At 37.9% G+C, this 27,090-nt stretch overlaps 1 protein-coding gene, 1 non-coding gene and 1 pseudogene across 2 annotated transcripts in view; 1 reads left to right on the forward strand and 2 right to left on the reverse strand.

Moving 5' to 3' along the window:
* Nucleotides 1-20,589, forward strand: part of ITPRID1 (ITPR interacting domain containing 1) — a 100,985-nt gene extending 80,396 nt beyond the window's left edge. Inside the window, 6 exon segments of the mRNA XM_049785975.1 lie at nucleotides 14,573-14,655; nucleotides 15,001-16,269; nucleotides 18,634-18,761; nucleotides 19,424-19,535; nucleotides 20,450-20,518; nucleotides 20,521-20,589. Of these exon segments, the coding sequence (XP_049641932.1) occupies nucleotides 14,573-14,655; nucleotides 15,001-16,269; nucleotides 18,634-18,761; nucleotides 19,424-19,535; nucleotides 20,450-20,518; nucleotides 20,521-20,589 (1,730 nt within the window).
* On the reverse strand, nucleotides 11,831-11,925 carry LOC126026431 (uncharacterized; annotated as a pseudogene).
* Nucleotides 20,590-25,353: 4,764 nt separating the features above from the next.
* LOC126026983 (small nucleolar RNA SNORA51) lies at nucleotides 25,354-25,486 on the reverse strand. The gene has a single exon (XR_007502163.1). It is a non-coding gene; the product is annotated as a small nucleolar RNA SNORA51 (small nucleolar RNA).
* Between the last annotated feature and the right edge of the window lie 1,604 nt (nucleotides 25,487-27,090).

The raw sequence follows: 27,090 nt of genomic DNA on the forward strand, positions 1-27,090 counted from the left end.
TCTTTTGCCTATTCCTTGCTGCCAGAGACTTGACAGTGCTTCTTCTCACAAATCTGAACCACATTTGGCTTTAGAGAGGAAGCAGTTGAGACCCAGTATGGCTTGAAGATGATCATCATTAAATCTAGACCTGTACTTTGACTTATTGAAGTTCAATGTGGAGAATAACTTTTCACACAAATATGTGCTCCCAAAAAGGCACATGGTGTGCTTGAACATTTGGCAAAGCTCAGGGAAGCTGGGGGGCAATTCTCTCAAAAATTGCCCATGCTTGACTGCTTCTCCACTAATCTCCCTAGACTTGGCTTTGAGATCAGAGTTGCATTGCAGGTCCAAGAGCTCCATTTGAAGCACATAAGGGGCATCTTGCACATCAAAAGAAAAGGGGTTCACAAAAATTTGGAAAGTGGCTCTGTGCTTTTTGAAGTCTGCAAATCTGTGATCAAATTCCTTCTCTAGCTTAAAAATAGCATCAACATATTTCTCACCACTGAATGGTATGCCTGCATCCACAAGTTCCTTGCATGCTGGGAAATGGCAAAGGTTTGTCTGAGAGAGCTGGGATTTCCATAACACAAGTTTTGCGGAGAATGCTCTCACATTGTAATAGCAGCACTGATAAGCTGCCCTGGGCCTTGTAACATCTTGTTTAGTACATTCAGCTTATGTGTAATGTCAACAAGAAAAGCTAAGTTCATGAGCTATTTGTGATCACTCAACTGAGAAACAGCATTCCCATCCTTCTCCATGAAGGCTTTCACTTCTTCTCTCAACTCAAAAAATATTTTTCAGGACATTTCTCCTGCTGAGCCAATGTACCTTGGTGAAATAGAGCACATTTCCATATTCTGATTCCATTTCCTCTAAAAAAGCATGGAACCCCCTGTGCTTTAAGCCCCTGGATCTGATTTGGTTGATGCATTTCACAACAGTAGACATCACATTGTCATACGGCAGGCATTTACTGCAAAGGGCCTGCTGATGGATAATGCAGTGAAGAGCAATGGCCTTCTCTACACCCTCCTCTTTAAGTTTTTTTTGAACAAGTGCCACCAGTCCATTATTCCTTCCTGTCATCGATGGCGCTCCATCGGTTATTATTCCAACAAACCTCTTCCATAGCCAACCTGCATTCTCAATGGCATCACACAGATGATGAAATATCTCATTAGCGGTGGTCTGGCCATGCATTGAATTATTGTGAGCAGCTCCTCTGTCAATTCAAAATTGCAATCAACACCATGGACATAAATTGTGAGCTGCACAGTTGCTGTTATATCTGTGCCCTCATCAAGAGCAACTGAGTATGCATCAAAACATTTGGCTTTCTCACACAGTTGATGACAAATGTCACTTGACATGTCAGAAATGCGCTTTGCCACAGTGTTGGCAGAAAGGCTGATTTTGCTAAACTGACCTTTCTTTTCTGGACAGATAATACTTGTAGCCTGTAACATGTATTTTTTTTTTTACAAACTCTCCTGTGAATGGTTTCCCTGCCTTAGCAATCATCTCACTAACCATGTAACTAGCTTCGACTGATGCAAGATTCTCTTTGGTTGCTTTCTTGAAGAAATCTTGTTGCCTCATTAGACATACTTTAAGACTGGCAACCCATTTGGCTCTCTCATTTCCTTGACATTTTGCACATTCCTCAGCCCATTTAATTGAATAATAGTGTTTCAAGTTGTATTCGTTGTGCACTGCAACTTTCTCTGAGCAAATAAGACATGTGGGGATGCCCCTGTGCTCAACAAAGAAATACTGTATCTTCCACTTTTCCTGAAATTGTCTGTGCTCATCATCAATCTTTCTCTTCACTGCAGGCTTTGATCAAGCCATGATGAAGGTATGACAAAATCTAATTCTGTAATAGCCTTATCTTCCTTCTCCAATAATGCAAGGGACAGCGGCCAGGAGCAGTGGAAATGATGTCTGCACTAGGTGCAAAGTATTTGCGATTATCCACTTACTGAATATTCATAATAAAAAATCGCATTAGTAAGAAAAACAATCGCAAAAAATCGTATTAAACATTTGCATACCTTGAACGAAACTGCTTGGGGTATGCGAATGTTTAATGCGATTTTTTCTTACTAATGCGATTTTTATTGCAATTATTCAGTAAGCGAATAATCGTGAATATTGCGATAATTGAAAGCCTACCATGGGCCACAAAATGTACAGAGGGCCGCAAAAGGCTCATGGGCTGCGAGTTTGAGACCCCTGACCTAATATGTAAATAATCCACTAGCTTTTCAAAAGTAGGTTAAGTTTTGCAACTTTCCCAAGAATTAAAAGCCATGGAGGCAGTAAAAGAAATCACAAAAATGCTATCATGGTAGATATCCGTTATAGAAAATGCCAGTGATACCTGATCCCAGGGGACTTCGTGACAACACCTAGGTCTGCTTAGGTGGGGAGGGAAGTGAAGAACTGGGAGGGTAAGGAATCAAACCTCCAGTAGCAATTGCAGTGAGACAACCCTTTATTATCAAGGGATAAGGAGTCTTTAAACAGTTCTACAGTTGACAGGATTTACCTGTGCAGAAGGATTAAACAGAGGGTCCTTACTGGCTAGGTTACATGCAGTGTAATATCTGCAGATGTGCCCTATGTGACTAGGTTGGACGTGACCTAAGTGACCAGGGGAAAGCACAGGAGGTGGGCTTCTCTGAGAGGTACTCGTCTTCCTCTCACCCCAATTGGGTGGTGGAGATCTCTTTTCGGGGTTTCATTCAGTAGGCATGAGAGTCTGTCCTTCTTTACAGTTCCAGAAGTTCTGTTCCATCACTGTTGTTTTAATCAGTCTTCTGTAGTTGGTGGTCTTGGTTTGGTTTTTGCACTGATCCTAGGATGAAGCCTAGGATAGAGTCTTTCATTATGTTTCCAAAAGTTCTGCTCAGTTGCAGTCATCTCAGTCAGAACTCTGGAATTAGAGATCTTGGTTGTTGTACAGATTGTAGGCCATAGTCTAGACTAGGGCTTTTTTTTTGGGGGGGGGGGACCCAGGATACATTCTGCCGATTCATGGTGGTCACAGTCAATCTTCAGTAGTTAGCAATCTTGGCTTTTGCACTGATCAAAGAATGATGTGTCTTCTGATTTCATCTTTTGAGACAACCTGCTCTAGATCTCAAATATAGAACCTACACAATTCTTCTCAACAGTTCCAGGAACGAAACTCCCTCTGGGACAATCTTAATACTGCTCTGACACCAATATGCACTGGTTTTGGTATGACATCCTGACAACGAGGAAACGGCAACAACTCAGTCAGAGTGAACATTTCTAACTATGATTGTCATAGTGGTCCCTTTTCTGCCCTAGCTGTATTCCCCCTCTTTGTGGTAAGCTTCCTACCATGGACTGACTCATCCTCCTGTCCCTCATCTCTACTATTTCTGGATATTACCACCACATTGTCTTTTATCTTTATATATATAAATATATATTTATTCCACAAATGAATGCCATGATTCTATGACTGTCCTATTCTCTGTGACTCATTTCTCTCTATATCTTCTTCTTTTTGGGGAGGGGGTCACACCCGACAGTGTTCAGGGGTTACTCCTGGCTCTATGCTCAGAAATTGCTCCTGGCAGGCTCAGGGGACCATATGGGATGCCAGGATTTGAACCACCGACCTTCAGCATGAAAGGCAAATGCCTTACCTCCATGCTATCTGTCTGGCCTCTCTATATCTTCTTGATGAGGTATTCATTTCACTGATTTTCTTTTGCCTATTTCCCACCATTCTTTTCAGACTCATTGAGTCATTTCGATACATTTTCTCTTTTGATACATTTTCTGTTAACCTGATGGGATTTTCTTTCTACAAAAGTTCCTTTTGTATCTTTCTGCTTTCACTATTCTATATCTATTCTTGGCTTTTGACCCTCTGATATTAAGAAATTTTTTTATTTGCATCTACTGTCACTAGCACTTATGCTTGACCTCAGATTAATAGTGGTCTTTTCCCTATTAGTTTGCTAAGATATTTAACACTTTTCCAATAGAAAATTAACATTTATACTAACATTTTATATATAATATTTATATTAACATATATATTCGTTTTTGAGCCACACCCAGTGTCACTCAGGAGTAACTTCCTGGCTTTCTACTCAGAAATCACCCCTGGCAGGCACAGGGGAGCATTTGGAATGCTGGGATTTGAACCACCTTTGGTCCTGGGTCAGTCACTTACAAGGCAAATGCCCTTGCACTGTGCTAACCTTCTGGCATTCTATATCTATTCAAAGGATAGATTTATATTCATAGATTTTGTTATATTTTTACTTATTAATGCAAATATGTAAGCAGTATTTAATAATACAATATTTCTTTTTTTCCTACTACACATTTACTATGTACTACCAGATGTACATAGTAAAACTAGAGCCTCTTTTGCCACTTTGAATATTGTTTTGTGAGTTGTATGTTATCGGGATTTTTTTTTGTTTTTAATTTATTTATTTAAACACCTTGATTACATACATGATTGTGTTTGGGTTTCAGTCATGTAAAAAACACCACCCATCACCAGTGCAACATTCCCATCACCAATGTCCCAAGTTTCCCTCCTCCCCACCCGACCCCCGCCTGTACTCTAAACAGGCTCTCCATTTCCCTCATACATTCTCATTATTAGGACAGTTCGAAATGTAGTTATTTCTCTAACTAAACTCATCACTATTTGTGGTGAGCTTCCTGAGGTGAGCTGGAACTTCCAGCTCTTTTCTCTTTTGTGTCTGAAAATTATTATTGCAAGAATGTCTTTCATTTTTCTTAAAACCCATAGATGAGTGAGACCATTCTGTGATTTTTTCTCTCTCTCTGACTTATTTCACTCAGCATAATAGATTCCGTGTACATCCATGTATAGGAAAATTTCATAATTTCATCTCTCCTGACAGCTGCATAATATTCCATTGTGTATATGTACCACAGTTTCTTTAGCCATTCGTCTGTTGAAGGGCATCTGGGTTGTTTCCATAGTCTTGCTATGGTAAATAGTGCTGCAATGAATATAGGTGTAATGAAGGCTTTTTTGTATTGTATTTTTATGTTCCTAGGGTATATTCCAAGGAGTGGTATAGCTGAATTGTATGGGAGCTCGATTTCCAGTTTTTGGAGGAATCTCCATATTGCTTTCCATAAAGGTTGAACTAGACGGCATTCCCACCAGCAGTGGATAAGAGTTCCTTTCTCTCCACATCCCCGCCAACACTGTTTATTCTCGTTCTTTGTGATGTGTGCCATTCTCTGGGGTGTGAGGTGGTATTTCATTGTTGTTTTGATTTGCATCTCCCTGATGATTAGTGATGTGGAGCATTTTTTCATGCATCTTTTGGCCATTTGTATTTCTTTTTTGTCAAAGTGTTTGTTCATTTCTTCTCCCCATTTTTTGATGGGATTAGATGTTTTTTTCTTGTAAAGTTCTGTCAGTGCCTTGTATATTTTGGAGATTAGCCCCTTATCTGATGGGTATTGGGTGAATAGTTTCTCCCACTCAGTGGGTGGCTCTTGTATCCTGGGCACTATTTCCTTTGAGGTGCAGAAGCTGCTCAGTTTAATATATTCCCATCTGTTAATCTCTGCTTTCACTTGCTTGGAGAGTGCAGTTTCCTCCTTGAAGATGCCTGTAGTCTCAATGTCCTGGAGTGTTTTGCCTATGTGTTGTTCAATATATCTTATGGTTTTGGGTCTGATATCGAGGTCTTTAATCCATTTGGATTTTACCTTCATACATGATGTTAGCAGGGGGTCTAAATTCAATTTTTTGCAAGTGGCTATCCAGTTGTGCCAACACCACTTGTTGAAGAGGCTTTCCCTGCTCCATTTAGTATTTCCTGCTCCTTTATCGAAAATTAGGTGATTGTATGTCTGGGGAACATTTTCTGAATATTCAAGCCTATTCCACTGATCTGAGGACCTGTCCTTATTCCAATACCATGCTGTTTTGATAACTATTGCTTTGTAGTACAGTTTAAAGTTGGGGAAAGTTATTCCTCCCATATTCTTTTTCCCAATGATTGCTTTAGCTATTCGAGGGTGTTTATTGTTCCAAATGAATTTCAAAAGTGCCTGATCCACTTCTTTGAAGAATGTCATGGGTATCTTTAGAGGGATAGCATTAAATCTGTATAATTCCTTGGGGAGTATTGCCATTTTGATGATGTTAATCCTGCCAATCCATGAGCAGGGTATGCGTTTCCATTTCTGCGTGTCCTCTCTTATTTCTTGGAGCAGAGTTTTATAGTTTTCTTTGTATAGGTCCTTCACATTTTTAGTCAAGTTGATTCCAAGATATTTGAGTTTGTGTGGCACTATTGCGAATGGGGTTGTTTTCTTAATACAATATTTCTAACATGAAGCCTACAGTGCCATTTTTAGGAGCAAATAGATTTTTAAAGGTCTATTCAGGTTTTTTGTCTTAAATTTTGCTTGATTCTTCTCACTCCTGCTAGCATGTGTATTTGAAGGATTTATTTGTGATCTGTAAGTTTTAAAATGTTTTGAAAAAAAAAACAATACTCACTTGATTAATGTTTTAACTTATATAATTATAAAAAAGAAAGACATAATTTTTGAAATATAGTTTTTATCAACCTTATGTTGTTGTTGTTGTTTTTGGGCCACACTCTGGGTCAGCTGTGTGCAAAGCAAATACCCTACCACTGTGCTGTCACTCTGGCCCCTATTTATTTGTTTATTTATTTATTTATTTATATGTGTAAGTGCCACTACCTTTATTTAAAAAAAATATATGTGTAATATAAAAACACATAATAAGTAGTTACCAAATGGTCAAAGTTATCAGAACTGGAGATTTTGTGTCTAGAACAACGTTTATATGAGAGGTGGATAGGGAGGGCCTTGTGGTACGAGTGGAGGGGATGGTATTAGAATGAGGTGTGCATAAAAAGTATAATGAGCAGGATTGAAAGTTCTGGTACCTCAGAAAAGGTAAAAATAGTTCAAAGTTGAAAAATGAGTAGGCAAATATATATGTTTATGTGTGTGTGCATTTTCATGTGCATGTGCTAAAAATGTGTGAATGTGAGCAAAAAGTGAAGAAGAATTAGTTTAGAACTTCAGAGCAAAAAGAAAATACACAAAAATAGTCAATAACCCAAAGCTATGATGAGGCAGGGAAGAATATAGGCTAAAAATAAGTGAATTATTTGACTATTTTATTAATCAATAAGTAGAATTGTTTTTTGGTTTTTGTTTGGGGGGGCCACACCGAGTGACACTCAGTAGTTATTCCTGAATATGCCCTCAGAAATCTCTCCAAGCTCAGGGGACAATATGGGACACCAGAGATCGAACCCAGGCTTGCCCTGCAACAGCCACGTGCAAGGCAATGGGCTTATTGTTGTGCTATCACTCTGGTTCCAAAAGCAGAACTTTTTGAGAGATCAATAGCTATAGAATAAATTAAAAGTTGTTGTTGAAGCATTTCTTCTTTAAGATACATTATGGATCACTTATCAGTTTAACAACTGGTTTCTTTTTCTGTTTTGTTTTGTTAAGTTTAAAGAAGTGATACTAAATTTTCCATGGTGTTTAATAATACGTAAAAACCTATGTACTCTATAAATGTGACTCAAGAAATAAATTTTTGTGTTTAACCCTCAATGCTAAGTCCCAAGCATCCCCGCAACGATAGCCACAAAACCAGACAAATTTACCCATCCATGTTTATATAAAGTGCACAATATCTCCCTCCCTCCCTTTTTCCCTCCCTTTCTCCCTCCCTTTCTTCCTTCCTCCCTTCTTCCTATTCTTCCTTCCTTCCTCCTCCATTCCTTCCTCCCTTCTTCCTTTCCTTTCCTTTCCTTTCCTTTCCTTTCCTTTCCTTTCCTTTCCTTTCCTTTCCTTTCCTTTCCTTTCCTTTCCTTTCCTTTCCTTTCCTTTCCTTTCCTTTCCTTTCCTTTGCTCCCTCCCTCCCTCCCTCCCTTCCTTCCTTCCTTCCTTCCTTCCTTCCTTCCTTCCTTCCTTCCTTCCTTCCTTCCTTCCTTCCTTCCTTCCTTCCTTCCTTCCCTCCCTCCCTCCCTCCCTCCCTCCCTATTTTCTCTTCTGTGAAACTTAAAGGTAGCAATAAAGTGTCAAAGACAACACAATGGCACAACTGATTCATACAATAGAGTTGGGGATCAGAGTTGGAAAAAAAACAAAGCATTGAGATTCTTGGGTGAGGGAGAGGAGTATAGTGGTGAAGGTGTGGTTCAGAATTATGTACATTAGAAACCATTATTAACAGTCATGTAAATTAGAGAACCTCAATCTATTTAAAACATTTAAAAAGTAATAAAACATATGACAAGATTATAGTAAGAATTTTTCATCAATGAATATAAAAATTTTCCATGATATTATATAATTATCTTCCCCAATTATCTATATCGCAATTCACTGGATGAGCCCAAAAACCATATGTGTGTGTCTGTGTGTGTGTGTATATATGTGTGTGTGTGTGTGTGTGTGTGTGTGTATATGTATATGTGTATATATATATCACTAATACCCTGGACACCTCACATGTGAGTGCTGGATTAAGTCATTTGGGGAGATTTAAGACAAGCAGAAAAATGAAAATTGTCTAGAGGCAACTAAACATTTTATTTATGTTAATCCATGGAACTGACCTCTTACAAATAGAAAATGCTAACACAGACTTGGTTTAAGAAAAAAACTCTTTCCTAAAAAGACACAAAATTCTCTGGATGACAATGATATAGGAGTAAGTCTCTGACACCATGTGCCAGTTCTAACTAGACTTTTGTAAAGAATGTTCTGGAAAGAGTTTCTGTATTAAATGAGAAGTGATGCCATCCTGGTTTCCAACCTAGGAATCCATAGATTCACTGACTCATAAAGGGTTTATTCTTTTTCTAGAAAATATTTCAGATTAATTTTTCATGCCTCTGTAAGAATACATATACTCAAGTCCACACAAGGCCACACTGTCCCCCTCACGTTTTGAATCTGAACTGTTTTTGTACTTCTCCTACCTGTTCAGGTTCCCCAAGAACCTGATTAGGAATGTTCATAACAGTTTGAGAAAATTTTTCTCTGCTTTGATCACAGAATTTACCCTAGAATTTTTTTTTTACACAGAATAAAGCGGAAATTGATAAAGTAATGAAGAATAAAGCACATACTTGTGAAAAGGAGGCTTGTTCCAGATGTTGAACCTAAATATATATATATAGGCCAACACAATACCAGTACCTACCCCACCCTGAAGAACTCCAGTTTTTCTCCCTCTCTTCCTTTATATTCACTTCCACAGTCTTTGTGTTCTTTGTACGTTTCTTGAACTGCTGGGAACTCAGCCAACATTACTTGTCAAATGTTGCGCCTCCGTTTCAAAAGCTTTTGTTACCAATTCTGCTCAAGGGAAGTAGCCCTAGAAGCTGATTTAAGAAACTAATCTCAATCTGGCTGGAGGCCTCTCTTCTGTGGTTGGTGTCATGCTGCCACCTGCTGTCTGTTTGGACGTAGTGCCCGAGGTCTCTCCTCCCAGGCAGAAAGGTTTTCAGATCCTAGGAAAGTCCTGCTAAGGACTTGTCCCTTGAGGGCTAATTTGGAAGTTCTAGGACAGGTTCAGCTACTCATAGACTTTCAATGCAGAATGGTCTAATTGAAGCCGGATGGATAGCACAGCTAGTAGGGTGCTCGTATTTGTACATAGTACCTGGATTCCATCCCCAGCACCCCATCTAGGTCTCCTAAGCACAGCCAGAAAAAATTCCTGGGTGCAGAATCAGAAATAACCCCTGAGTATCAGTGTCGCCCACCCCCCAACAAATTGCTCCGTTCTGCTTGTGCAAAACGTCTTCCAGAAAGGACTCTCATGAAACAGGAAGGAAAGAAATGGTCCCCTACCTAGCTGGCCAGATGTGATTGGGGCTCATACCCTGCAATTAATCGGATGACAAATGTCACAACTGGATCTCCTTCACATCTGAGGGTATTTGGAAGTGGGAAGTGAAAAAAAATCCAACTTCGTAAGGACTGAAAAAGATTATATCTACTAAATCTGAGTATTAATATGTATATTCACTAACGATGAATATTGATATTCAGAATGACTGGATGGTTATAGATAGTATTAAGCTCTGTGCTCAGTAGTGATTTCTGGTAATGTTCAGGGATATTATGGGATAATATGAGATTCCAGAGATTGAACTTGAGTTGGTCCCATGTAAGGCAAGCACCCTACCCACTGTGCTATCATTATAGCCCCCACTTTTTTGCTAATTTTTTGATAGGAGAAGTTTGGGGTCATACTAATGATGCTTAGAGTCTACACCTGACGCTATGCTCAAATGTAATCCTGGCAGTTGTAAGGTGAACATAGGTGAGACTAAAGATGAAAACAAGGTCAGTTGCTTGCAAGGCAAATGCTTTAATCCCTGTGCTATCCCTACAGCACTGGGGGTTATTTAGGCTTTGGTGTCATTACTTCTGTTACCATTTTTGCTGCTGTTTATGCTGCGCCATAGTGTATAGACAAATTGGTGTCATTATTTTATGGTTCTAGAGCTATTTAGCTAATTTCAGTCTTTTGAGATGGATAAATAAAGAGGTATGTCTTAGAAGATGGAACTTGAAGGAAATAGAAATAGGTATGGATGCAGATATTCAGGCTTACATATACATGAATTGTGTTATTACCTTTTGTTAGTATTTCAGACATGTGTTGTCTCTGGATATTAGTAAAGAAGATTCACAATCACTGTCATTTTTCTTTTTATTTAATTTTATTTTATTGACACCATTGTATTCTACAAAATCCTTCATAGTTGAATTTCAGAGATGGAGTGAATCAGGGCCATTCACACCACCAGTGTTGAACTCCCTCTACTAATGATCCCACAGTACATCCTATATGTCCACCCTCTACCCCTAAGGACTTCCAGTATAACAGGCCCATTTTTTAAAGTAAAATCTTTATTTAAACACTATAATTTCAAGCTTGATTGTAGTTGGGTTTCAGTCATAAACAAAACACCCCCTTTACCAGTGCAACATTCCCATCACCAATGCCCCTGATCTCCCTCCTCCCCCTCCCCTGCCTGTACTCGATACAGGCATTCTACTTCTCTCATTCATTAACATTGTCATAATAGTTGTTAGTGTAGTTTTTTCCCTACCAGCATTTACCATTCTTTTTGGTGAGCTGCATATCGTGAGTCAGTCCATTGGACCCTTAACTCTATTGTCTCTGGGTTTATTACAATAATGTCTTTACACTTTTTTAAATCCATAGATAAATGATACTATTCCGTGTCTTTCTCCTTCTGACTTCACTCAGCATAATAGATTCCATGTACATCCATGTATATGAAAATTTTACGACTTTCTTTCTCCTGATGGCTGCAAAATATTCCATTATATATATATATATATATATATATATATATATATATATATATATATATATATATATATATATATATATATACCACAGTTTCTTTAGCCATTCCTCTGTTGAAGGGCAACACTTGGTAGCTCAATTTCCAGCTTTTTGAGGAATCTTCATATAGCTTTCCACAAAGGTTGGAGTAGATGGCATTCCCACCAGCAGTGAATAAGAGTTCCTTTCTATCCACATTCTCGCCAGCAATGCTTGTTCTCATTCTTTGTGATGTGCGCCAATTTCTATGGCATGAGATGGTACCTCATAGTTGTTTTGATTTGCATCTCCCTGATGATTAGTGATGTAGAGCATTTTTTTTCTTTCTTTTCTTTTGTTTTATTTTCTCATTTTATTTTATTTTATTTTATTTTATTTTATTTTATTTTATTTTATTTATGTCGCTCCATTCACAATACAGACCAGGCAAAGAACCTGGGCTGAGGTGTATATGGGGTGCGAACATAGCCTGTAGTAAGCATTGGGAGGCCTTATCTTTTCTTTTTTTCTTTTGATTTTTTTTTATATATTAAAAAACAACCCTTTACCAGTGCAACATTCCCATCACCAATATCCCAAGTATCTTTAAATTAATGTCTTTTTTTTGGGGGGGATCACACCCGGCAGTCAGGGGTTACTCCTGGCTCTATGCTCAGGAATCGCTCCTGGCAGGCTCAGGGGACCATATGGGGTGCTGGAATTCGAACTACCAACCTTCTGCAGGCAAGGCAAACACTTTACCTCCATGCTATCTTGCCAGACCCCAAATTAATGTCTTTATTTAAACACTTTGATTACAAATATGATTGTAGTTGGTTTTCGGTCATGTAAAGAACACCCCCCCTTCTCCAGTGCAACATTCTCATCACCAATATCCCAAATCTCCCTTCTCCTTACTCCACCCTCGCCTGTACTCCAGACAGACTTTCTACTTCCCTCATTCATTCACATTGTTATGATAGTTCTCAATGTAGTTATTTCTCTAACTGCACTCATCACTCTTTGTGGTGAGCTTCAATGTCATGAGCTGGACCTTCCAGCCCTCCTCTCTTTTGTCTGGGAATTATTGTAAAAATGACTTTTATTTTTCTTAAAACCCATAGATGAGTGAGACAACTTTACATCTATTTCTCTCCCTCTGTCTTATTTCACTCAGCATAATAGACTCCGTGTGAATCCATGTATAAAAAAATTTCATGACTTCATCTCTCCTGACAGCTGCATAATATTCCATTACATATATGTACCACATTTCTTTAGCCATTCATCTGTTGAAGGGCATCTTGGCTGTTTCCAGAATATGGCTATTGTAAATAGCGCTGCAATGAATATAGGTGTGAGGAAGGGATTTTTGTATTGTATTTTTGTGTTCCTAGAGTATATCCCTAGGAGTAGTATGGTTGAATAATGATTTTAGTTAGAGAAATAACTACACTAACAACTATTATGATAATGGTAGTGAGTGGGAGAAGGAGAATGCCTGTCTTGAATACAGGCAGGCGTTGAGGGAAGAGGCAAATGGGAACATTCACAGTGGGAAATTTTTGCTGGTGAAGGAGGGTGTTTTTTTTTTATAACTAAAACCTAACTACAAACCTGTTCATACTCATGGTGCTTAAATAAAGATATTATTAAAAAATAGATGGTTAACATTGATTCTATTGTCATTGACTTTGGCTTGAATATTTAGTCCTGTCCTTATTTTTTCCCCATGAGTGCATCTAAGACCACTTGACCCTGTTCCTCAGACTTTCTTTATTCCTTTCTTCTTAATTTTATAGGCAGAAATATGTGGTGAAACAAAGTAAACCCTGTCCAAAGTTCCCATGAAAAAGGTGACAGTTCATATTTTTAAGATAAGAAATATAAAATTAGAGAAAATAAAGGAAAAAGGGTGTATATGACATTTTTTTTGCATAGGCAGAGCAAAAGATGGGGAATATACAAAGGAAAAACCTTTGGTCTAAAAACCTGGGAGAGCCTACCCATAAAGCATCCTACCATAAGACCAACTACTGTCTCCAGGCATATTAAATTGTCTATCCCAAAAATCTTTCTTTGTGGTCCCAGTAAAAGTTCTTCTCAATCATGGTGTCACAGTCAGATTTTTGTATTTTTGTAATTAGAAATTCTGGTTTATTGCACAGATCCTGTGTCGAAGTTAGGGTATCACAGAGCGTCTTCTGGTTTCATCTCACCATTATGTCATGGTGCAGGGAACCCTGCCTTAACAGCAAGTTTTTGCTGTTTCCAAATTTTCAGGATGTCACATGAACCCACTTTGAAGCAAGTTGGTGTCAGGGCAGCATTAGGGCCATCTCTAAAGAAGACTGATTCCTGGTGCTTGTACAAAAAACTGTGCTGTTTCCATAGATAAGATCCAAGGTTCAGGGGTAAATGGCCATTCTCCAATTATCTGAAGCCTAAGCAAGACACTATGACAAATGATCAGGGTGAAAGGTCCCACTGCAATATAAAATGTATGAGTTCCTATTCATATTAGATAAGAATTTGTTTCCATTCATAACATTTCCCCATTTTAATGTGCCTATGTACATTAAGGAACAATGTCACATGATTCTACTGGTGCATGTGGGGGTAAATATAACAAGCCAAACAATTCCTATAACCTGGTTCTAACATCAGTGCAGAACCCAAGATAACTTTATTAGAATGTCTTACTAAACATGTCAAAAAAAGTAAAGAAATGGGGGAAACTACCTCTACATAAGGAAATAGACAATAAAATTATACCATTTAAGGAAATTCATCTAAAGAAATATGCAAAGCATATATATATATTCTTTAAGTATTTTTCAAAAGTCTGGGGTGGAATGAATAAAGTCCAGAGCACAGCTTCAGCCTGCGTCATTGTTATTTCCTTTTACAATCTTTTAGATTTATTTTATTTATTTATTTTTGGTGTGGTTTACTATGTGTGCTAGGAATCAAATGACACAATCAGAACCTTCTTACAATTGAGGGAAAGGTGTTCTTATGACTTTCTCTTTCATTTATTCTACCCTAGATGGGACACTTTTTAAAGACCTATGGCATATTAAGCAAATAAAGAATTTTATCCCATGCCCAATACAACCTGTTTACAATACTGATCTCTCTCTATCTCTGTCTTTGCAGATCTCATGGTAAATAGAACAAACAGTTGCCAGTCTGACAGCAGTGGATTTCTGGAGGAACCACTGGACCCACCAGGCCAGCAGGTAGAAGCCTACATGAGTTGCAATAGGAATGAAAGCAAAGGCACATTAGTCCAAAAATTGGCATTATTGGAAAGACTAACCCTAGTTTAGGATCCACATGCCACAGATATCCAAAGAACTGGGGATGAAGACTATGTCCCTGATAAGGTGCAAGGAAGATCAGCATCCCATTATTTTTTGTTATTATATCCTCAGTAATATTCAGGTACAGTAATAAGTAATGGAAACCTTAATTTGCAACCCACTTCCTAAGTCTAAAAATTAAAAAAATGTTTTTCTCACAAAACCCTCTTAAGGACCACATACCCTTCCTGACATGTGTCTCCCTCCTAGTTTCTCTTACAGATGCCAGGCTTACCAAGCAGACAGAACTCTGTTGAGAATGGATGCATGATACCGAAGGACAAGAGTCCCAACTTACAACTTATCTATGACTACCATCAAGAGTCTGAAGAGTCTGATTCTAAGACTATGGCAAGCACATCTTTTTCTAGTCAAGACTGGAGTGTTTTGGAAGAAAAGGTCTCTGTACCTGTGGTGGAAAAAGAGACTCAGTTGGAAGCCATGGAGGGGATACCAGAGCCTTGGCCCCCAGGAATGACCCTTGAAGAGACCTACACTGAAGAATACCCAAGGAGAAACCAGTACCTGCAGCAACCCCTACAAATGGCCCTGAAAGAAAAGGATGTCTCCATGAGCACTGTTACTTCCAAGGAGGATTGCTCTCTGGAGGTGAATGATGGGTTTCGGAGACCCAAAGGAGCCAAGGAAATATGTATGCAAAGCAACCATACAGAGTTTCCAAGATTTTCTCAAGACAAGTGCTTGCATACTGATCCTGGAATGCCAGGAAAAGCAGAACACAGTCAAATTTGTCCTGACATCCACAATGACTTACTTCCAAGTAAAAGCCCACTACAGCATGTACCCAAGCCCAAAGAAGTCACATCTCATTCATTAGCTGAAATGTCCTTTCCCTATGCTGATAAATTGGGTGCAGATACTCCCCAAAGGAAGTCATGGTATCAAGTTTGGGGTCAAATGCCACTTGAGCCAGAAAGTGTGAGGGAAACTTTGCTTTTAAAGTCTGATTCCAACACTAGCACCTCCAAGTCTGTAACAATTCAGGTATCTTCCAATAAGGCCACAGCTATTCAAAGGGCTGTGGCCTTCGGTACTGACTCTCAAGGAATATCTTCCAAATGTACTTTATGTAATCAGCTCATCAACACAAGACCAGAGTTGGGGACAGCAGCAAGGCAATTCAATGATGTTTCTGTTCAGACTGACACATGTGAAGCCAGACTCGGGCATTGTTGTTCAGCACCAAGGAACAAGGCCTTGACTCATGCTGCTCAGCCCCTCATCAGATCTCTCTCTGTAGACACAGGCTTGCCTACTATCTGCCCAGTGGATGTTAGCTATGCTGTACCTGCTCACTGCCCCTACACCTATAATCATCACAGTCCCTACTGCCACCAAGAGAGGCAAAGTCCCATCCCAGTTCCTCTGGCCTGCAAGCATTGCCCTTGTTCACACCATCATCATCCTGAAGTGCAATTCTTAAAGACACTGAAAGTCCTGCAAGAAACTACAGTTAGAGAGCTGTGCTCTGTAAGTAGCTCAGCCATGATAGTAAGGGAGATGTACCACTGACCATCTCAGTCATAGTCTCAAACTTTATGTTGCACTTTCAAATCATGAGTAAGATTAGCAGCGTATATGACTGTTCAACATATAGTCTTACCAAATTCTTCTTAACACTCCTTATTTGGTACTTCAGAAACCTGGTTAAGTAAGTACCAAATTTGATTAATCCCCATTTTTCCAGGAATGTTATACAATAATGAATTCATATGTAAAATTAAAAATATGAGTGCATCTATACTACTATTTTTATTTTCAAGTTCACTTAACTATATAATATTGCAGTTATTTCATGTCTCCACACCTAGTTTTTGTTTTGAATAAAAGACTCTAAATGCTATTAAATTAAGGCTTATTCCAGGATTCAACGAAAGAAAGCATGTGAAACAATCCTGTATACCAAAAATACTTTGCATAGTACCTGCATGCAAAAAAAAATGTAAGAATGAAGACAAAATAATGTACGACTGATGTGGAATAGTTAGGTGTTTATTAATTTTGACAAAGTTCCTTACAAATATTTTATTTTATTTTTTGGGGGGGGGGTCACACCTGGTGGTGCTCATGGGTTACTCCTGGCAGGCACGGGGGACCATATGGGACACCAGGATTTGAACCAACCACCTTTCGTCCTGGATCGGCTGCTTGCAAGGCAAACACCACTGTGCTATCTCTCCGGGCCAACAAATATTTTTTACTACTGAAGTCTTGCATTTAAAACTTCTCACATGAAAAGGGGGTGAGAGTAAAGCATGACTTTGTTAAGTAAGTTTAAAAGCAAACATTTGTGTTCTGAAAGAGAACCAAATGACTGTCCCCCATTTTGTTCAGCTCCTGATAAATCAACAGGCATTTTATAAGGCTTTCTGGTACTTTTCTTCAGCAATTACCAAAGGTAAGAAATTATCTAGGCTATTAAGGTTAATCATTGATTAAAAATTCAGTATTATAATATATAAAGTACACAGAGAGTAATAAAAAGAGAGTACAAATAATAATGGAAGATACTATTGCTTTTGAGGAGAGTGAAAATAACAGGATACCTATGGTTTGGCATCTGCTATCTTGCTTTCCTATTCTTTTTAACTCCACATATTATCTTACAGTGCCTATGATAACCGTTTTCATTATAGTATGTCAATTGACCCTCATTTTCACCTATGAATTAAATGTTTATTGTGTTCCTAATATTTGCCAAGTCCACCTGTTTTCAGATGAAGAAATGAGACTTGAGGAACTATAATTTTTCCCAATTTCTCTAACTAGTAAGTGACTCGTATTCAGACTTCAAATTCAGCGGACAACACATTTTTGGAAAATAGACCCTAAGAAAATAAATGCCTATTTTATCTGCAAAGGGTTCTGGGAAATGTCATTTTCAGCTAGCTACATTTCTGCCACTAAGGCATTAAAATTTGAATAGTAAGAATAAGGGGGAAATTACAATAAATAGAAAAGTAGAAACTTTTGCTACACTAATCTAGGCAGGGAAGGTTCCCAAAGTGTGCCGAGTAGAAAAGAGTCAATTTTCAACAATCTTTAATATCACTCACAGTCCAATGCATAGAGAAGGTTCAGTTCACAAGTTCAATAAAAATATGGGCCAGAATAGAATGAAAACCAAAGGAGAAAATAAGCTGGTAGAAACTTCCCAAATCTTCTGCTTTTCTAACAAATAAATTGGGTTTAATTGCTCAAAAAAAGATGTTTAAATCAGAGAAATCAAAAGCACAGTCACAAAAAATAAGATGTAAGGAATGAATCATATCAACAGCAGGATTGGCAGGGTAGACAACGTTTAATTTTAAATTATAGTTTGTGGGGAAGATGGAATACCTAATCTAGGCTTGCCTAACTTCACACAGTATTGTTAACAGGGTAGAGTTGGGTTTTCATTTCCAACCACCAAGCATTATAGTTTGGCAGAAGTAAAAGGAATAAATATACAATTCTTTCATCAAAAACATACTATTGTGCTGGTCACATTTCTTGCTATTGAGGTTTAGAATGAAGTAGGTCTCAGAATCAGAGGTAGACAAGTAGAAACAAGAGTCAATTTTTACAACTCAACTGCTTTATTTCCCTTCCCCCCCTATGAACCCTCATCACCATGTTCTCCTGACTGCTCAGTTCTAGAATAGGAGGTCTTCAGGGGCCAATGCTTCCCTTCTGCCTCAGCCGAGTACAGCCTCGTATGGCCACAAAGACAAAGGCTGTATTCTCCCTATTCACTTCCTCATACCAATAGGATTTCACTGCCAAGAGACAACACTGCAGTAAACTTCTGAGTGAGTCAGAGAGCTCTTCCTTCTCAGATCTTTCTCTTCTCAGTGCGTGGCTTGTGAGATGGAGGTGATGAAGAAGGTATGCCAGAGTTTCCGGGAGCACCTAGAAGACATTACACAGCATCTTACGAGAGAGCAGGCCCTCCTTTTCAAAGACATGACAGAAGAGGAAAGGTAATTATCTAAGGAGCCAGAAAAGCAAGTACTTATGCACACACCTAGAGCAAAGAAAGGATATAAGGGCAGAACAGATGCACACCAGAAAGCAAGCTAATGGCCAGTTGGGTGAGGTTTTCTCTGGAACTTGCTTTTATTCTTGATTTCTCAGTGAGTGTCTGTGAGAGCCTTTGGCTTGACAACAAGACATCTCCTTGAAGGCCAGAGCTATTGGAGCTCAGAGAATGGGCAGTAGATTGGAAGAAGGGGTGAAGCCTGCAATATATCTTAATCAATGTGAATGAGGCTCATGAAAATGTCCATGTCTAGGGTTATTTGAGTTTGGGAAATTTCCATTATTTCACAAAGAAAATGCATCTAGATATATGTTCCCAGAAATTAGACTAATCAAAAACATATAAGCTATTTACTTGGGCTAAGGAGTAGGGATTTATCTACGGGCAAGAAATAAAATAAAATGGAAAAAGAAATTATAATACATTTTAATACAGAAAACAAGGCTGAAAATAGACTTCTAAGCCAGCAACTGATTTAACTCAAGAACTCATTTTCTTGTAAGAAACATTGAAGGAGTGACCTATATTTTGAGAGGGACGACGAGGGAAGATGGCACAGGAAAGTGACTGTGAAATTTGTTGTTTTCTATCATTTACCCTCAGGGAGGAATCTGAAGAACTGAAAACTCTACGGGAGGCCCTGAGGCAGCAAGTGGAAGAGCTAGAGTTTCAATTAGGAGATCGGGCACAGCAAATCAGAGATGGGATTCTATGGGTATGAAGCATGGGGTGTAGATTTGGCCTATTTCCTGTACACCGAAGACCACATGAATGCACTAAAAAGTTTTGGTTCTATTCTTGTTTCAAACTCCAGAATTACATGCCAACACTTTTCTTTTAAGAGGAAAAAATGAAAGCCCAGACAAGTATGCTTTACTCAAGGTTTATGAAGAGCTCCTGATGATTTAACATAACTCAGGCCACCTAACTTCAGTGACCATCTTGCCTTCACATGAATAAGAGTATTTATGTGAATAGCCTGTTTTATAAATTAGAATAAGAAACACACACTGTTACTATCTCACCGAGTCCACTCTAGGAAATTCACTGCCACCAACATCATACCCATAATTTTGACTTACCGTATTTTCCGGTGTATAAGATGACTTTTGAAACAAAAAAAAGTCAACCGAAAATCGGGGGTCATCTTATACGCCGAGTACATCCCAAAAAAATGTTTCAATATGCCGCTAAATGAAAATTGTCTGAATATTGCCACAAAACGAATTTTCCAACTCGATTCTGCACCAATCACTGCAAGGCTGCTCGGACTGCCTCTCTGACTCAGCCAATCCAAGCAGGCTTTTGATGCATGCAAATTAGACAATGTTCTGGACCGAATCTACACTGTCCAAAGCCTGCTCAGATCGGCCAGAGTCAGAGAGGAAGTCTATGACAGTCTAACCTATGAACCTTTGCTTGTTGTGATTGGCTCACTGTGGTACATACAGTTGCAGCACAGGAACGTTCTGTCTGATACAGCAAAAATAGGCCTAAACCCATGTTTTAACTGCAAAATTAGGGGGTCATCTTATACACCCAGTCGTCTTATACACCGGAAAATACTGTAGCTCTTTGTTGCAAATAGGGAAATTTGCTCACTCTTGTTCCTATTTTTTTTTCTTTTAGCAGTTTGAGCTTCTCACAGGAGAATCTGAATAAAATACTAGGCTTCATCAATATAACTGGACCAAAGAAAAAAAAATAGCCTGACTTCCTGTGCCAAAACTCATGAGTCCATTACTGACTTGTCTTCAAATGAAGGCTAGCAGGTTGTCTCGCCAGATGGGACTCATACAGCTGTCTTTGCTCCAGGTGGGACCCCTACAACAGCATTTGTTCCACTTTTCTGAAGAGAGTAGTAGCCTCCAGGACATCGCTTCCTGCACTGTAGAGTCATATTTATCACAGCAAATTGTCTTGTGGAAAGAGAGCACATAAATGTCTTCCTTGGAACAGAGTGAACTAGACCTAGGAACAGATTTAACTAGAATAAAAAGAAATAAGAATTTTCCAAAGATAAATATATCAACCATTTATCATTTTTAAAAAATATTTTAGTCTGTGTGTAGAACCAGGAGGAACTGGGTTTATAAATAGAGTTTAATATTCATTCAATTTAAATAAGTGAGTACCTACTATGAATCTGGCATAAGTATGGTAGCCAGATGATGTATTCAAGCATACATGGTATACAGTCTTTGCTATGTTGAAGCTTAGAGTCTACTGATAAGATTCCTAAACATGTATGAATTTGAAATTGAAAAATAACTTTGAAAGAGATGTAAAGGAGTGCAAATTATAATGTTAGGATAACATAATCAAGAAGCTGGGAGAAAAGAAAAAGAAAATCCAGGCTTCAGAGTTAAGAAACTCTGATAATGTTTAGTTGGTTGAATCTCAGAAATTTTAAGGAAGTATAAACTTTTCCATACATAGACTTTTCCAGTGCTTCACAGACCTGGTTGTAAATAAGACAGACTGAATCATAATCATAAAAGTTGGATGAAGAGTAAGAGCAAAAACACTAAACACTAATAAATAAAATAAATAACTTTACTATTGATTAATACTATGAGAGAAGTATTTGAAAATGGTGTGTGGCATGATTGGGATGAAGGACATATTGAAAATATAAAGATTTGCTCAAGATGGCAAGGGAAAGCCTTGTCAAAGGGAAGCTATTTGTGTAAGATCTAAATAACAAAGAAGTAAAATTCTTGAGAAAGCACATTTAAAGAAGAATGAAAACAAATTTAAGGACCAAGAGACAAGAACAGCATTGTTAAATATAAAGCAATGGAGGAAGGGAGAAAAGATGGATTACTCAGTCAACTGTACCCAGGACTCTATTGACCCTTGTTCTTTCTCCAGATATAATTGAAAACCACTAAAGATTTTAAGTTTATTTGTCATATAATGTGATTCACCAATACTTTTTTGGGAACCTAGCCCTGATCAGTTTCTTGTTTTTGTTTGTTTGTTTGGTTTTGGTTTTTTTTGGGGGGCCACACCCTTTTGATGCTCAGGGGTTACTCCTGGCTAAGCCCACAGAAATCACCCCTGGCTTGGGGGGGGGGACCATATGGGACTCCGGGGGATCAAACTGAGGTCCTTCCTTGGCTAGCGCTTGCAAGGCAGACACCTTACCTCTAGCGCCACCTCACCGGCCCCTGGTCAGTTTCTAAGAGACTAAGATGCTATTGCTCTTTTCCATTGAATAAGAAACAAAGATTTGCAGTTACTTCTAGATAGCTGGGAAAGCAAGAGGATGGTGGAGAAAGAATGAAACAAGACAAAGGATGAAAGCACAGACATTCTCCAAGTAGTGCATGACTCAAAGCTTCCATTGAATTTAAGACAGACTTTCTAGACCAACATGCATTTGTACTCTTTCTTCATGACCTCTGACCTTGGGCTCACTCTTCTACCTTCTTCCTCTGTCAAGTGAAGATCAGAAAAATAACATACTCACTGAGCCAAATAAATGTGGTAAATCACGTGCACTATTTAACCCACCAATACACACCATATACATACAGTGCTCAGTGTAAATTGATATTTCTATAGTGGACATGCCGATAATATTTCAATATATACATGTTACTTTCCATTTATGGAAAGTATTTCATTTTTCTTTGTTGTTTTTAGAATTTTTATTTAATCAGTGTTTACAAAAAATTTTTCATATTAGATTTCTGTCACAAAATGTACACTACTTTTCACCAGTGTGAATTCCCATCACAAATGTCCCCTCATTTCCCTCCCTAACCCCAACCTCTCTCAGACAGGTGATTCTGCCTTTCTCTCTCTCTCTCTCTCTCTCTCTCTCTCTCTCTCTCTCTCATTGTCATGGTAGTTGTCATTGTGGTGAATGCTCTAGCTGCACTCACCACTCTTTGTAACAAGTTTCATGTCATGAGCTAGTTCTCCCACAGTTTAGCTCCTATAGTCTCTGAATAGTATTGCCCTACTCTCTTTTATTTTTGTTATATCCTGCAGATGAGAAAGAGTATTCTATGTCTATCCCTCTCCTTCTGGCTCATTTCACTCAGCATAATAGTCTCCAGGTCCATCCATGTATAGGAAAATTTTACAACTTCATTTTTTCTAATGGCTGCATAGTATTAAATTGTGAAATACTTCCACTTGTTTGAACAAGGGTGTTTCCTCCTTGAAGATGCTTTTAGTCTCAATGTCACAAAGTGTTTTATCTACATGCTGTTGTATATATATATGTATATATCTTATGGTTTCAGGTTTTATATCAAGGTCTTTAATCCATTTGAATTTGACCTTTGTGCACAGTGTTAGATGAAGGTCTGAGTTTTTGGCATGTGACTGACCAGTTATCAGATGTCATAACAACACTTGTTGAAGAGGCTTTCCTTGTTCTAGTTTGCATTTCTTGCCTCTTTATCAAAAAATAGTTGATTGTATTTCTAGATAACATTCTCTGAATATTCAAGTCTATTTCATTAGTTTGAGGGTCATTTATTTCAATACCATTCTGTTTTAATGATTATTGTTTTGTAATACAATTCAAAGTTGGGAAAAGTGATGCCACCCATATTCCTCTTCCTAAGTAGTTATTCATAGGTGTTTATTGTTCCAAATAACTTTCAGGAGTGTTTTATCCATTCATCTAATACCCATCAGATAAGGGATAAAATCTAAGATTTACAATATGACATAACTTAACAAGAAAAACATCTAAATCCATCAAAAAATGGGGAGAAGAGATGAACAAACACTTCCTCAAAGAAGAAATACACATGGCCAAAAGGCACATGAAAAATGCTCCACATCACTAATCATCGAGGAGATGCAAATCAAAATAACAATGAGGTTTCACTTCATGCCACAGAGACTGGTACACATCACAAGGAACAAGAACAACCATTGCTGGTGGGGTATGGGGAAAAGAAACTCTCATTCACTGTTGGTGTGGAGATTCCTCAAAAGTCTAAAAATTGAGCTCCCATATGATCCAGCTATAGCACCCCGAGGGTTAGACACTAGGAATACAAAAACACAATACAAAAGTGCCTTTTGCACATTGCAACTCTATTTACAAAAGCCAGAATCTGGAACAACCCAGATGCTCAGCAACAGATGAGTGACTAAAGAAACTGTGGTATATATACTCAATGTAATATTATGCATATTTTAGGAAAAAGAAGTAATGAAATTTTCCTATACATGAATGAACATGGAAACAGTTATGCTTGTCAGAGGGAGAGAAATAGACACAGAATAGTCTCACCCATCTGTGTGATTAAAAAATAAATAAAAAATAATATGGTAATAATATCCAGGAACAATAGAGATGAGAGCTGTAAAAACCAGCCCATGTTATAAAAGTCAACAGAAATATTGGTAAGCAAAGTTAGAGAAATAACTACATCAACCACTATCATGATAATGGTAGTGAGAGAAATAGAATGCCTGTCTCAAATACAGGCAGGGGTATGGAGGAGGGAGATAGGAGGGATTGCTGGTGACTGTTGCACTGGTAAAGATGTGTGTATATTTTTATGACTGAAACCCAGTTACAAATATGTTTGTAATCACAATGCTTAAATAAAGATATTAATTTAAAAACTAGGAATTATGAAGAGTGAGTAATTTAACAATTTCTTTCATAATATAAATACTGAAATGTCAGAAACTGTTTTGAATACCATTTATAGCACAGAGTACATAAAGCAGGTCTCTCAAGGGTGGAATCTACAACACACTCAAATCATTAAAATACTCTTAATTTTAATTTTTAATTTTTTCCAAAAAAAATACCATTTATAGCACAGAGTACATAAAGCAAATCTCTCAAGGATGGAATCTACAACATACTCAAATCATTAAAATACTCTATTTTTTTATTTTTTCCAAAAATAAATACCATTTATAGCACAGAGTACATAAAGCAGGTCTCTCAAGGATGGAATCTACAACACACTCAAATCATTAAAATACTCTTTTTTTATTTTCATTTTTTCCAGAAATAAATTTCAAAAAAACATGTATCTATTATAGTATAATACCAGTCATTTACCCCTATATCATTAATCAACTTAAAGCCTGATAAAACATTATAGATATGGGCAGAATGCCAAGGCAATTTTTGTAGTCACTCAGCAAAGAAAACATCTTCTATCTCAAACCTTGAGGTCTGTCTTTTCTGTTTTGTTTCGGAACTACATGTGGTAATGCTTAGGGGTTATTCCTGGCTCTACACTCAAGAATTACTCCTGCTATTCTTGAGGAATCATATGGGATGCTGGGGATCAAATCCTGGTCAGTGCATGCAAGCACTGCACCCTCTGTTCCAGGGGTCCCCAAACTTTAAACAGGAGGCCCGTTCACTATTCTTCAGACCAAAAACAAAAACATGAACAAATTCCTATGCACACTGCATATACCTTATTTTGAAGTGAAAAAACAAAATGGGAACAAATACAATATGTGGCCTGCAGCCATAGTTTGAGGACCACTGCTCTATACATTACCCACTGTATCAGGTCTGTCTTTTTTTTTGTCCCCCAATTCACAATACAGACCAGGCAAAGGGCCCGTGTTGAGGTGTATATGGGGTGTATTTACTGTACCTCCTCTTTCTATACAGTCAGTGTAAAGAACACAGCCTGTGGTAAGAATTGGGAGGCCTTATCTTTTCTTCTACTTTTTTTATTTTTTTAATATATATACATATATATACATATATGTATGTATATATATGTATACATACATACATATATATACATACATATATATATATATATGCTGTCTTTTAGAAGCAGTTGCTCAGAGCTAAAAGTGGGGAGGTGGTTGTTTTTCCCAGATGCTGGCTTCATTTCCCGGATGTCTTGGCTGGAAAAAAACTGTTGGCTGATCTCAGTTTTTATTACCTTGTAGCTTCTGCCTTTCCCTCTTCTCTGGTCTTCTCTCTGATTGAATACTTACCCTGGTCCCAACCTCAATTGTCTCTCTCTCCCTCTCATGTCCCAATGGTTGGCTATAAGGTGATTGGCTTTCCTTCTCTGCCCATTTTCCCATTAAACACTGTCTCCAGAAAAACGCTTTCTTGCCAGAGTCATGACTGCTTGGCCTCTGGTAGGTGACCTCTGGCAGGTTGTATCTATGAAAATTCAAAGATATATTTAAAAACAGATCAAGTTCATTGCAAGAAATATTTGTAAAGAATTCATAGACAAATTTTTCACTGTAAAACCCAACTTGAGATGAAGTCATTTTATCTTAATGAAAAAGGAAAACAACACATTTGAATTATTTTCGAATTTGGGAGCTAGCAAAGGAAAATTTAACATTTTTCCATTAAGGCAAGAGTCCCTTCCTTTATTAATTTCATTTCTGAAGATTCCATTTCAGCAAAGAGTTTAACTAAAGAAGACTGGATTGAATAATAAAACTTGGCAACTCACACCTCATTATATACTTGGTTTATTTATACTTGAATGAAGAACCAAAGATATTCACGAAGATAATTCACAAAGAGGGATTCATAAAGAGGGAGACACAAAGATAAAACCTTGAATGATGCTTTAAGCAAAGTGTATCTACATAGACTCTGTTGCTTTGTGTGAATAGAACCTACTTTTTAAAACATATTAAAAATTCCCCAGAAAAGATGTCCTATTTGATTTTGATTTTTTTTTATTTTTATTGTGACCAAAGTTCATTACAAATCTTTCACTGCATCATTTATGGTACATAGTGGCAATGAATGAGGGGCATTCCCACCACCAGTGCTGTCCTCCCTCCCCCCCTGTTCCCAGTATGCATCCCATATCTCCCTCCTCTACCCCCCAGTATGCTAGTGCAACTGGTCTCCACTTTACAGCTTGTTGTAGATTGAGCATCCATTCCACCGTCATTGGAGATAAAAAGGATAAGAAAAAGGGGAGAAAAAATTGGTGACAACTTCCAAAAAAAGGAAGAAGAGAGAGAAAAAAAAAGAAAGAAAATTGGAAGAAAAAAAATGGACCCGGCAAATCAAAATAAAAATAAATCTCTAAATAATAACCACAAGTGTGAAAAAGAAAGAGAAAAGTGGAAGAAAAAAGAGAAGAAAAATAAAGTCAAAAACTACCAAATCAAAATAAAATAAGAAAAAGTATGGGTGCTGGAGTGGTAGGGTTTAGTGTTCCCCCCTCCAATTCTTTTTTTTTTTTTTTTTTTGCATAGGCACAGTAAGCATTGGGGAAGAAAGGGAATTCCTGTGGCCTAAGAGATTCAGGGTTTCTCCATCC

The sequence above is a fragment of the Suncus etruscus genome, chromosome 13 (assembly GCF_024139225.1).
Source record: "Suncus etruscus isolate mSunEtr1 chromosome 13, mSunEtr1.pri.cur, whole genome shotgun sequence".
Taxonomy (NCBI): domain Eukaryota; kingdom Metazoa; phylum Chordata; class Mammalia; order Eulipotyphla; family Soricidae; genus Suncus; species Suncus etruscus.